At 36.7% G+C, this 13,111-nt stretch overlaps 1 protein-coding gene across 1 annotated transcript; it reads right to left on the bottom strand.

Moving 5' to 3' along the window:
- Window positions 1-7,150: 7,150 nt before the first annotated feature.
- LOC131436479 (carboxypeptidase B1-like) lies at window positions 7,151-12,671 on the bottom strand. Its single transcript, XM_058605206.1, has 4 exons — window positions 12,393-12,671; window positions 11,183-12,335; window positions 7,528-7,648; window positions 7,151-7,465 (listed from the first exon to the last, which is right to left on the bottom strand). The coding sequence occupies exons 1-3, from the start codon at window positions 12,467-12,469 to the stop codon at window positions 7,598-7,600; spliced, it is 1,281 nt and encodes a 426-aa protein (XP_058461189.1). The 5' UTR covers window positions 12,470-12,671; the 3' UTR covers window positions 7,151-7,465; window positions 7,528-7,597.
- Window positions 12,672-13,111: the final 440 nt, after the last annotated feature.

The following is a 13,111-nucleotide window of genomic DNA, read 5'->3' as shown; positions in this document are numbered from 1 at the left end:
TAAACTAACGTCTTCCAATTTGCAAACAATACGAGGTCTGTTCAAAAAGTTCCCGGAATTTTTTAATTGCGCGCGTCTGGAGAGTCCGGTGGTCAAATTTTTTTTTATTGTGTTGGTACATATGTCCCTAATGTATGGTGAAATTTTCAGCTGTATTCATTGTTTACATTCTGTCTTGTAGCGGCTGGCGTAGACGTGTTTTTTTGAGCTCGGCGATTTTTGTTAGTTTAAACAATGGAATAATTGAAAAATTTGTATTAAATTTTGCGTGAAAAATGAAATAAAGTGTAACCAAGTGTGCGAAATGTTACAGAGAGCCTACGGTGAGTCTGCTATGAAAAAACAAGTGTTTACGAGGGGTATAAGCGTTTCCAAGATGGCCGCGAAGACGTTGAAGACGACGGCATATCAGTTGGCTCATGCCATCATATTTTTTCAAATGTTTTGAGCATGAAACGAGTGGCAGCAAAATTCGTTCCAAAACTGCTGAATTTTGATCAAAAAACAAACGCATTACCATCGCTCAGGAGCTGTTAAACGACGTCAACGACGATCCAAATTTACTTGAAAGGGTCATAACTGGTGATGAAACATGGGTGTACGGTTATGATGTCGAAACAAAAGCACAATCATCCACGTGGAAGCACCCAACGTCACCAAGACAAAAATCGCCGAGCTCAAAAAAACACGTCTACACCAGCCGCTTCAAGACAGAATGTAAACAATGAATACAGCTGAAAATTTCACCATGCATTAGGGACATATGTATCAACACAATAAAAAAAAATTTTGACCACCGGACTCTCCAGACGCGCGCAATTAAAAATTTCCGGGAACTTTTTGAACAGACCTCGTATTATAATGAATTTAAAATTTAACAGTGATGTTAAATAATTATTTGAATATTTTAAATTGGAATGCTCGATCTTTAAAATCGAGTGAAGATGAATATTATAATTTTCTCAAAGTTCACAAAATTCATATTGCCATTGTGACAGAAACTTTTCTTAAACCAAATATCAAATTGAAAAGTAATCCACATTATGTGATTCATCGATTTGACAGGTTTACTGGAATGGGTGGTGGAGTTGCCATTTTTGTCCCACGGCAAATTAATCATCGAATTTTACCTTCTTTCAATACTAAAATGATTGAAAGCTTGGGAACCGAAGTTGAAACCATTCATGGAATTTATTTCATCGCTGGAGCATATATGCCATTCCAATGCACCGGCGAACAATTGAATTTCTTTAAAGGCGATTTGCAAAAACTCACAAGATATCGACCGAAATTTTTCGTAATAGGGGACTTAAATGCAAAGCATGTCCAGTGGAATTGTGGGCAAAATAACAGTAATGTTAAAATACTTCATAATCAACTCTCAGCTGGTTACTTCACAGTTCTTCATCCCAGTAATCCGACTTGTTTCTCTTCCGTGAAAAACCCGTCTACAATTGATCTGGTTCTAACGGATCAAAGTCACATTTGTAGTGAACCAATTACACATGCTGACTTTGACTCAGATCATCTTCCAGTAACATTCAGACTTTCCAACGAAGCTTTAATTAATCCAATTAGTTCTATATTCAACTATCATAGAGCTAATTGGTTAGATTACGGATCTCACATTGAAAATCATGTGGATCATGAAACTATTTTAGAAAATTCTGCGGACATCGACACAGCAATTGATAATTTGAATCATTATATTATCGAAGCTAGAAATCTTTTAGTTCCCAAAGCTCAAACTAAATTAAATTCTTCTATCATCGATGACAATCTTCAACTGCTCATTCGGTTGAAGAATGTTCGTCGACGACAATATCAACGTTCTCGTGATCCTGCTATGAAAAACATAGTTAAGGATTTACAAAAAGAAATTAAACATAGATTTACTCTTTTGCATAATGAAAATTTCGCTGAAGAAGTTGAACGAATTAAACCATATTCTAAACCCTTCTGGAAATTTTCTAAGGTTCTTAAGAAACCTCAGAAACCAATTCCTGCTCTCAAGGAAGGAAATCAAATACTTCTTACAAATGGCGAAAAAGCTCAAAAACTTGCTCAGCAGTTCGAGAGTGTCCACAATTTTAATTTGAACGTTGTGAGTCCTATTGAAAATGAAGTCTCACTGATCTTCCAAATCTACCCGTTGGTTGTCAGAAATCGCTTTTCTGTGACGACACAAGTCTGTTAGCCACAGGTAGAAATCAAGGAGTGATCTGCAGTCGCCTACAAAGAAGCTTAAATATTTTCAGTGATTATCTGTCAAAATGGAAAATTAAACCAAATGCAGCAAAAACGCAATTAATTATCTTTCCTCATAAGCCAAGAGCTTCTTTTCTTAAACCAAACAATAATCACATTCTCAAATTGAATGGCTTGTGATTGACATGGTCTGATCAAGATAACTACTTAGGTCATACGTTAGTATGACAAAAAACTCACTTTCAAAGATCACATTGAAGGAATCCAGGCAAAGTGTGATGAATATATTAAATGTTTATATCCTCTTATAAACAAAAATTTTAAGCTCTGTCTAAAAAACAAATTGTTAATTTATAAACAAATTTTCAGAACAGCCATTGAATCGATTCGCTCTTTGTATTAGTTAGTAAGTTAGTATTTAAGTTCCTTTTCCCCATTACACAATACAAGTAGGTTTAGAATTTTCCCTACACAAAAATCTCAGAATTGCGGATGCAAATAATGTCATCATGGTAATAACCAAATCATGTATATAATAGGGCTGAAAAGTCACCACTTGTGGCTGAACACCCAATTTAAATCTTAATAATTTAATTTTAACTCATATTCCAATAAATAGTTATTAAAAAAAACTAACATCTTCAGGGAGCATCAGCAGAATTTCAATTCTCATTCTTTCATCAATGTATTGAAAATCTGTGACGCTTGGCTATGAAAAGTGACTTAAATATGACAAATCGAAGCAATTACATCCCAGAACCTCTTTGGAAACCAAAACTACTACAAATTCGAGCACCAAGAGGTAAAAGTTATTGAGAAATCTTTTTCTGTCATTTTCGATTTTCACAGCATCGATGGAATATCGACACTGCATACTATGGGATTTTCACTGAAAACTGCAAATGACTAGAAGAGCAAATGATAGAAAAAACACAATTTTGAAACTACTGTCCCGCTTATGTCACTGACAGGACATGGATTTCGCTCTCATAGTTTGCAAGCGAAGCTGAGAATTACAGTAATTTCTTGTCATTTTCTTCTATTTTGATTCAATGAAAATGACTTTTATTAGCTCTGCCTAGCAGCTATAGTCCTGGGTGTCAAACTCAGAATTTTAAAAACTTCGAGGCTAATTTTCGAGACGACATAATAATTTTATTTTCCGTGTAAACCAAAGCACTCAATAATCACTGGATTCAGCACGAAATAAACATTTGAAAGCACTAATCAGACCGCCATTACAATGCACAGAAATAAAATATACCTGACAAACTTAAAAATTTCCAAAAATAAATTCAGTGAAAAAGGTACAGCTTTTGACACGAACACGAAGCGTTTCCTGCTAACTGACGTCTGTTTGTCACATGAAAGCGCATTTAAAAAGTCAATCCATGGATCGAAATAATTGCTGGTTTAGAAGATATTTAAGCTGTCCGAATTAATCCCGTGTCCGGACTAGCCCCGTTCTCCCCTACACACTAGTTCCACTAGAAAAGCTATACCTATTTAGTGTCTCAAGTGAAAAAATGTTTTAAAATGTGTAGAAAACCATTTCTTGAGTATTGATCGAAACTAGTTGTAGTCGAATGGTGCTCTGTTTGGATCATAATAAACAGTTTTTTTTCTACAATACCTACTTCGAACACAATGATAGGAATGGATGTAGTGTACTTTAGCAGGTTGGACCGCTCGGAAGCAGTTCGCAGTATACGACACCCTTGTGATTCCAACATATTCGAAGCATATCCTTATTCACGTGAGTGTTTCATTCTGACGTTGATTTGAAAGGATCTCTGGGATTTGTCACCAGTACAAATAAGATAAATTCCAAATAAAATATGAGCTTTTGGCAAATACCAAAAAACCTTTAGTTGTTAACATTCTGCGGCGACCAATCAATCTTTATTCGTTTACGCCCGTGCGAGACATCTGGGAAAGTCTTCCTGAATGTATGTAGGCTATTGTTTTTGTATTTGGAACTGATGATAACTTTCCGAGTTATCTTTCACAATTGACCTTGAAAATTGAATATGGTTTCAAAGTTATATACCTGATCGTAATACCAATCAAAACAAGCCATAGATTGTAAGAATCTGTCATTTATTCACAGAGATATCGACATTTTGGGATTTCAAAATCAAAATTAGACAAAATTTTCAATACAATCGTTTCTGAGTGATTGAAAGATCGAATACAGTACTCTTCAGCATAGTATTTTTGCTCGATTTGTTTTTAACGTGGTTCTTTTTTGGTAGCACAATTGTTCGACTGCGACGTGTTAACCCTTATATTGGAAGTTCTGTATTATCTTCACATTCAAAGTGATAACCAAGGATGGCTTTTATCGTATCAAATAACGTTCACTCGCAACTCTTCTACGATTGAATCAGTGCCATCAAAGAGAAACGGAAATCATCGCAACAACAAAAAACCAATTAAAAATAAAATAGACACCAGTGCGGGAGCGAATTTCTCTCAGTGAACCGTCTGAGAATCAACGGCTAGCACACTGCTGTGGGGATTCTCTCTGAAGCAACAAACGGTCGCTTATTCTCGTTTCGCTATCCGATTCTGTATGGGCAGTGGATAATTGCAATAGAATCATTTTACTATTGCTGCTTTTTCTTGTGCATATAACCTTTGTATAATTTGTGTCTATGAAAATGTATGTGAATGCTCCACACAAGGGTTTTTAAATATTGCAACCTAGTATGAGAATCATCAAGACGAATCATCGATTCGATTTTCTGCGATAATTGTCAACTTGCAATTCTCTCTTGGTAAATTCCACACAGCGGCGATCATTATCAGACTGAAATTTTTTTCAAGGGCCATGAAATACTCAGAGTATGAAGTGGAGCGAAGAAATGTAGAAAAACCCTCTCGAGGTTCATGCATTGAGAGACTCGAATTCTTGTAGCATCTTCTACCGGATTGAAAATGTTGTATACAATATAGATAAAAATCGAGCAGCATCTGTCAAATTTTCAGCAATCACCAACACTGGTGATAACCCATACATTTTTATAACTTAATCGATTGTGAATATCTTCAATTACAATCATAAAAAAAACAAAATTTTCATATCACTTCATTATATTGTAGAAAGTATGTATATATATTGAAATTGTCTTGTTTATTTCAATAAATATTTTATCCTATTTATTTTACCTCCTCAATCGATTACAATTCTGTCCAGTCACAATTTTTGAGAAACAAACAAATATTAAAGCCGTAAAAATGTAGATCAATGAAAAAGCTATCATCTCACTGTTAGGTGGATAAAGCACGTTTTGCCTTTCTCATATAGAAAGGCTATGCAATCACTGTGGACTTACGGTTCCGGAGTAACAGAGTAATATGTGAAAATTAGAGAAAAAACGTGCACTCTTTTTTCTCCGAAACGGCTTAACCGATTTTCACAAACTAAGATTCAAATAAAGGGTCTTATAGTTTTTTAGTACATTTGATAAGTGATAAGTGGAAAATTACCAATTCCATGAGTATTTTTTCACGAACGATGGTCAAAAACAGGTACGAATCCCATAAAACTGTCTGATAAATTCTTCTAGTTTGCAGAAATTGTTAGTTCGTGGACGTACAAACTTGATTCGGAATTACTGATCCCCCCTTTTCCTCTTCCGGAGCACCGAAAGTAATAAAGAAAAAATCCAAAAATAGAACTCATTTCGGTTTCTCAGCAATGCTTAAACCGATTTTCACAAATCTTAATTTAAATTAAAGGTTACATTATCTCAAAAGTTACTGTGAAATTTCATCTGGATCCGACTTAAAGCTTTCAAACTGCCATATTGAATGACAATATGTACAACACCAGTACGTGCAACGTGGAAGATGAAAACACAACACAAACGATGCGTGATTTGTTCTATTTCGTACATACTATAAGGAGTGAACAGTGAACACGTTGTATCGTGCTAGTGCGGTGAAAACTTGAGTATTTCACGAGAAAGAAAGGATTTTTATCCGTGTTTTGGCGATTCGACGTTGTCACGCAGCGAGGTTTTCACTTGTAGTCCAGTGAAAAGAAAGTCCATTTCACTATAAACGAAATTTACGGGCAATATAGCCTAAGTTGCTGTGCCGTTAATCTGTGTCTTCTCAAGTGAGGTGACGCTAACAAGAAGTAGAAGAAGATGAAACGGTTACGGAAGTCTGCTACTGGTGTGTGATATTGGTAAAAGGCGGAGCTGCGGTTGATAAAAAATTTGGCTTTTTGCCTTTCTCATACAGAAAGGTTATGCAATCACTGTGAAAACCGACTTTTGAATCGAGGCGCGGAGGGCCGAGTGTCATATACCATTCGACTCAGTTCGTCGAGTACGCAAAATGTCTGTGTGTGTGTATGTGCGTATGTGTGTATGTAACGTTTTTTTGCACTAACTTTTTTTTGCACTAACTAACTAGATTCAAATGAAAGGTCTTCTGGTCCCATACAAAATTCCTGAATATTATTTAGATCCGACTTCCGGTTCCGGAATTATGAGGTAAAATGTGCAAAAAATTGTGAAAAATAAGTGCACTAACTTTTCTCAGAGATGGCTGAGCCGATTTTCACAAACTTAGATTCAAATAAAAGGTTCTGTGGTCCCATGCGTAATTCCTGAATTTCATCCGGATCCGACTTCCTTAGGTAAAGTGTGTTAAAAATTGTAGACCATCACTTAAAATCGAGAAAAACCTTAAAAAAATTTCTAAATCGACCTCAAATCTTTTCCAATTGATAGTTTTCATCAGTATACGGTCAAACAAACCGATTTCGGTTATTCTTTTAAGAATCGAAGAAAATTATTTTGAAGAATATCACAGTATTATATATGATAGTATGATTGATATGAGGAAGGCATCATTACACCACTAGGTGGATTAAAACAGGTTTTTATGATTAGGGCGACCAAAAGAATAAAAGAATGGCAATGAATTAAAATTTATTTGGAAAAATAAATATACACCGGAACTTCATGCTTCGCGATTTAATGCAATTTTTACAGCTGGTCGTGCGGTATTAATGCCGATGGTGTAGTGATGTTAATTATAATAATAATAATCCTACTATATGTTTTATGCTGCTGATTCATGCAGACCGTGCTTTAGAAGTTCGAGAAATATGCGAGAAAAAATTTTGGTGTTGTTGTGCTGGCTCGGCGGTGTGACGCCGCGAGATACCATCGGTAGATAGATGCAACTGGACATTTGCGAAGCCTTGGTCAAATACAATCGAAACCACTTAGAGAATCTGTAATAGATTATATATTATGCATTGCTATACTATGGCGAATACAAGATTCTGATCTTTACTGCCAATAACTAGACCGTTGGGAACTAAAGAATGACCAGAAACATCCAGAATTGACCGATAGAAAAGGTACTACATTCCATTTCGACAACGCCAGGCCACCAAGCGATTGTCATCTTTTTCCTGATAGAATAAAAAAAAATTAACCATTGAATTCTACTATAAGTATATCACGTCACTATACACATTCAGTATGTATCACAACAACACTTTTAAAAACATGTATAAAAGACGTCACACCACGTTTTTAAAAGTGTTGTTGTGATACATACTGAATGTGTAAATTTTTTTTATTTTATCATAAATATTCTACTAAACACTCAGACCCTGTTAATTAGTGATCTTTTTCCTGCAAAAATTTGTGGCAAAAGATAATTGTGAAAATCAATTACTCGTTTTTTGGCCAATACGAAATAATACTTCTATGAGAGAGGCATAATGAAGCTACACTTAAAATTACAATAAATTATAGATTAAAACAAAGCATATTTGACCAAAATCGGATAATCCGAAAAATTCACAATAAAGACTGGGACTTCACGTAAAAATGATGAAATTCATTTCTTCCAACTCTACTCACAACTTTCTCTCATGCGTTGAGATGTACCAACTGAATTACTATGAATGAGTTGAAAAGCAATTTATGAAGCAACCCAATTGAACAATACGGAAGTGGAAGGGATATAGCATTGGTGATTGCATACGGAGTAATCTCTCGTGGAATAATATCACAAAGATAAAACAGAAAATTGTTCCACGCACCGGTCGTGCAAAGTCACAGCAAGCGTAGAAGTTCTGTTCAATTAGGTTGCTCCCTTTGTACAATCGACTCTCTTTCTATGCGGTTTCTACACGATGTTTCATGGGACTTTTTAAAGTGATGTGGGTTTTTGAAGGCAGGTTTTCAAAGTAAGGCGATTTTTTATGGGAACTCTCAGTTTTGCAGACTTTTAAGCAGAATTTTTTATGTTATGCGAATTTATTGTATAAGCAGATCTCGTCGTTTCATGCACTTCTAAAACTTTTGGCATTTAAATAAATATTCAATTTCGCAAACCTCAAGTCTATATTTCAAAAAAAAATCTTGAGGTAACATCAGATCTCGATGTTTTATAAATTTCTAATACATTCGGAAATAAAATATTTTGATTCCTAGTTTATCGATTTTTTAAGGAGTGTATCGAAAATAAGCTATCCACATACATTTGTATTGTACGCATGTATTCGTGATGGTTTTTATGTTCAGGCCACAGCATGCTGTGCGTTTGGATGTCAGTTTTTGTTTGTTTACTTGTTTGTGCGGTTGAAATTTTGCGTTTTCAATTTGTCGCGTATTGAAAAGGAAGTGAAAATTAAGGTTCTGAACACATGGCTAAGTGAGAAGGGTATTACTATGCGAAAATTGGCGAAGCGGTTTGGAATTCATCATGCCATTGTTAAAACCATCATTAATAATTTTGGGGAAGACTATTCTTTGGATGAGCTACCAGGAAGAGGTAGAAAACCCGGTTCTTCCAACCAATCAATGTCAATACGTGATTTTTCCAAAAAAGCAGGAACGAGTATCGGAATGATACAGCGTATCAAGAGGCGAAGACCTACAAGAAGCAGAAAATCTCGAAACAAAGTGTAGAACAGAAGAAGCGAGCAGCAACAAGGGCCCGGAAATTGTATTCGCGTCTTTTGCAGTGTGCGGATGCTTGCGTTTTGATGGACGATGAGACTTTTGTAAAGGAGGACTCAAAAACTTTTCCAGGTCCACAATACTTTACTGCCGTCGTTGGCGAGGATGTGAGCGATGCGGACAGGTCGATTCAAGAGGAGAAATTCGTTCGAAAGGTACTGGTATGGCAAGTAATATGTTCCTGTGGTTTGAAGTCAACCATTTTTTACACTACCGGAACTATAAATGCAGAAATCTATCGATCTGAGTGTTTCCAGAAGAGATTACTGCCTTTATATAAGAAGCATAGTACACCTCCACTGTTTTGGTCGGATTTAGCGTCGGCTCACTATGCCAAAACCACTCTTAATTGGCTTGCGGAAAAGGGTATAAATTTCGTTGAGAAAAATATCAATCCACCAAATTGCCCTCAGCTTCGACCCATCGAACGTTACTGGACAATCGTGAAGAGGGTCTTCAAGAAGACTGGTAAGGCAGCTGGAGTTCAGAAAAATTTGGGCTCAAGCGTCCAAAACATGCGATGCAACGATGTCCGGGACTTGATGAAGAGCGTTCGATCAAAAGTTCGAAAACTCGTGAAGGAATAACTTCAATTTCATTATGCTCAAGTTTAACCTCGTACAATGAAGGATCAATTTTGAGTTTAAATAAAATATCGTTTTTTATCATAATTTGAAAGAAAAATTTGTGGATAGCTTATTTTCGATACACTCCTTATATGCAAATTTTCAAAGTTATGCGTTTTTTATGCAAATATCCAAAGTAGCGCGGTTTTTTAACGTTAGGATTAAAAAACTTGAGTATTTTTCATCGCATTATTAGTAGTTAAAACTGCTGAATGATTTATACAAAAAGAAAAACGGTTTCAGATCCCTTCTTTTATAGAAAGTTACAACTAACTTCAAATTCCATCAAAATGAAAAGTGGGTACTATACTCGTACAGCATAAAGTTCAATAATAATACTAAATTTCATTGCATTATATTTTTAACGACCTTCCTTGGAATTTATTGCGCCGTTTAAGTTGAAAGTAATTTAGTTCATTTAGAACAATGTTGGTTTTAATAACAAACCATTTTATGTTCAGTAAACCAACTATGAGGGCAGTAAACCAACTATGGGCCTTTGTGCGCCACTGAGAGCGCCTCTCCTCCAAGGAAGAAGATAATAACGAGATCCAGCATTAACCAAAATTGATCACTTTTCAACGCTTACGTCAATCTCAAAGGCAAATGAGCCGAAAAAAAACTAAAAAAATATAAATACAGAACTCTTTTGTCTGTCAAGAATGATAGTATTCGTTTTTGCATACACTCGCTGAAGTTAATCTGTTGGTTAATCGTATCTGTTTCTATGAAGATTTGTGCTCTTTCAACCACAACTGCAAATAGTCTGCCACACGAAGTACTTTTTAGAAAACCACTTTTGGCTTTGAAATGATCCTCAATCTTGGTTCGTTGTAACGTGGAATAATGTCAAGTGCAGAAAGCACCTTGATGTCTGTTTTGACATTTGTTTCATTTAGTTTAGTTTAGTGTTATTGTTTTCAAATGGTCTTCTGCTATTGGTGCCAGTTTGTGGTTTTTATTATTTTGAAAAACCTATTTCATGCCGCCTTCTTCATATTTTGAAGAAAATAATACGACGTTTGGACCTTTTAAGTCACATCTCGAATGGAAATGCATTCCACTGGAAAGTTGTCTTTCCACCCGATCCTGGTTTACCGCTTTAGACTGTTTTCTAAAATTATCTAAGCGATTATTTCAGTTTTTAAGATTAGGGTAGATATTTTCTTCAAATTTCAAAATAAGTAAAATTAAAATTAATTTGTGTATTATTTGATTAAATATTATCTTTCTATCATAGAATTAAAAATATAAATATAACTTTCAATGTAATGAAACACTTCCAAGGTGCATCATCACAGCTCTTATACTGCCCAACTTGGAAGTTCACAGATTCAGTCCCATTACCTTCCGTGCCATCGCCCGTATGCCACTGAAGGCTTCCTCGACGAATGGTTTGATCTTTTCCGGAGCCGGGTGAAACCCTGCCTCGTCGGCGGGAAGTTCCATAACGATGGGAATCGGTATTCGTGCCACCGCTAGTGCATAATCATCACTACCACCGGATGCTTCGTACAGGATTCTGCCCACTCCACCCACGGTGTAGTCGGCATTGTGTGAACGCTTCATGGCATCTGATCCGGCACGAGCGACCGCGTCCATCAATCTCCACGTCTTGGGAAGACTTTTCCGGTATCCCCACGGGTACAGGAGGTACCGCCCGTAAGAGTGCAGTGTGAGGTACAGTTTGACTATTTGATTATTAGCCAGCATCAGATCACGGACGGCTTGTGTTTCCGGTTCGGAGAAAGCCTTCGGACCGGAGTACGTCTGGCGGCATTCGTGTCTCGCTGCACCCTTTTCTCCCCAACGGAAATCGAAATTACGATTTCCATCGGTTCCAGTGCAGCGCCGGAAGGGGTGTCGATTTTTACGCCACAATTTGTCTCGAGTGTGGGAGTGTTCATAGCCATCCGGATTGACGAGCGGCAGTATTATCCACGTTAGATTGTTCAAAAGATCACCGTTCGTATCGCCGTTCTGAACCAACTGCTTTATGACGTACAAAGCTGACGCGGGAGCCATCCATTCTCGACCGTGGATGCCGGCATCGATGAGTATCGCTTTTTTGTTTGATTTATTGCGTGTAATGGTGACGGTTCGTAACGGTCGTTTCTCAAACGAAGATCCGATGGTGTTGACGGTGACGATTTGGGGGTACTTCCGGCCGATGTAATCGATGTATCTATTTATTTCGTAGTAACGCAAATATCTTCTGGTGAAATCTAATGATTCTGTAGTTGTATAGCGAGCAGCCCGTTTTTGTGGAGTTCCGCTTGTACAAGCAGATAGATTTGAACTAGCAACTAGTGGATTCAAACCTTGGGACAAGAGTTCCGTTAGAAACCGGACATTTCTCTCAGCCGGTACCTTAACATGCACTTCGTGACCAATAATTGATGTTAGCAGCCAAAAGTCAAGAGTTTCGTTTTTTAGATTTAGTTCTCTTAAAAATCTCACTTGAGCACCAGTCGTTGGAACAATATTGTAAAGAGTATCACTGCGAGTAAAACAAACATGTAATTAAGTTTTCCGAAAATAGGTACCGACGACTTACCGACGTTCACAAGCGGAACTTATTCTACTGACACTTTCCAGAGAAATCGTAAACAGCAAAATCGTAAACCCTAACATTTCTTCGGTTCAGCAACTTCCCTGGAACTGAACTATACGCGATCCAAAGACTATGATATATGCTAGTTCTAACATTCCAGTAGAGACGAAGCTTTTTGTTGCAGAGGTGATCGGTTCTAGCGACGGGACAGAGATTGGAACCCCGTGCGGGGGCGGCAATTTACTGCAGATCACTTTAAATAGCAACCGGCTTAGTTTACTATTCGCGGAATGGACGTACGGGATCGTGCAGTGGAATCGATAATTAGTTCATTTTGTATGACTTTTGTAACCAGCGGACGGTTTCTACAGTATCACGGTTCGATTTTGACAATGCTGTGTATCGACGCCAGATGGATGACTGATAAGATATGATTCGCTCAAATTAATTATACGATTTGCTCGTGATTGGTTTAATTATTTCGTTTATTTGTTTCGTCAAATATTGCTTTGGAGATTGTAGGGAGAAGCATGGATGATGAGGTGATGGATGAAATCACGTATTCTAATAGGTATGAATGAATATTAGAATACAGCCGAAGAACTTGCTCTACGCAATACTTTTTTGCCTACATATTCAGTATCGAACATTGTTGAATAACAATAGTTCATGTGAAGAGGTAACGAATGATTTTGAGCAACTGATATGTAAAATAATTATAA

Source organism: Malaya genurostris, chromosome 3, assembly GCF_030247185.1.
Source record: "Malaya genurostris strain Urasoe2022 chromosome 3, Malgen_1.1, whole genome shotgun sequence".
Classification (NCBI taxonomy): domain Eukaryota; kingdom Metazoa; phylum Arthropoda; class Insecta; order Diptera; family Culicidae; genus Malaya; species Malaya genurostris.
This window is presented reverse-complemented; position numbering and strand designations above follow the sequence as displayed.

Coding starts and splice junctions, on each gene's coding strand:
- LOC131436479 (XM_058605206.1), bottom strand. CDS start 12,469: ATGTTAGGGTTTACGATTTTGCTGTTTACGATTTCTCTGGAAAGTGTC. Junction 12,336..12,392: donor AGTTCCGCTTGTGAACGTCG/GTAAGTCGTCGG, acceptor TTTTACTCGCAG/TGATACTCTTTACAATATTG. Junction 7,649..11,182: donor TACGGGCGATGGCACGGAAG/GTAATGGGACTG, acceptor TTATTCTATCAG/GAAAAAGATGACAATCGCTT.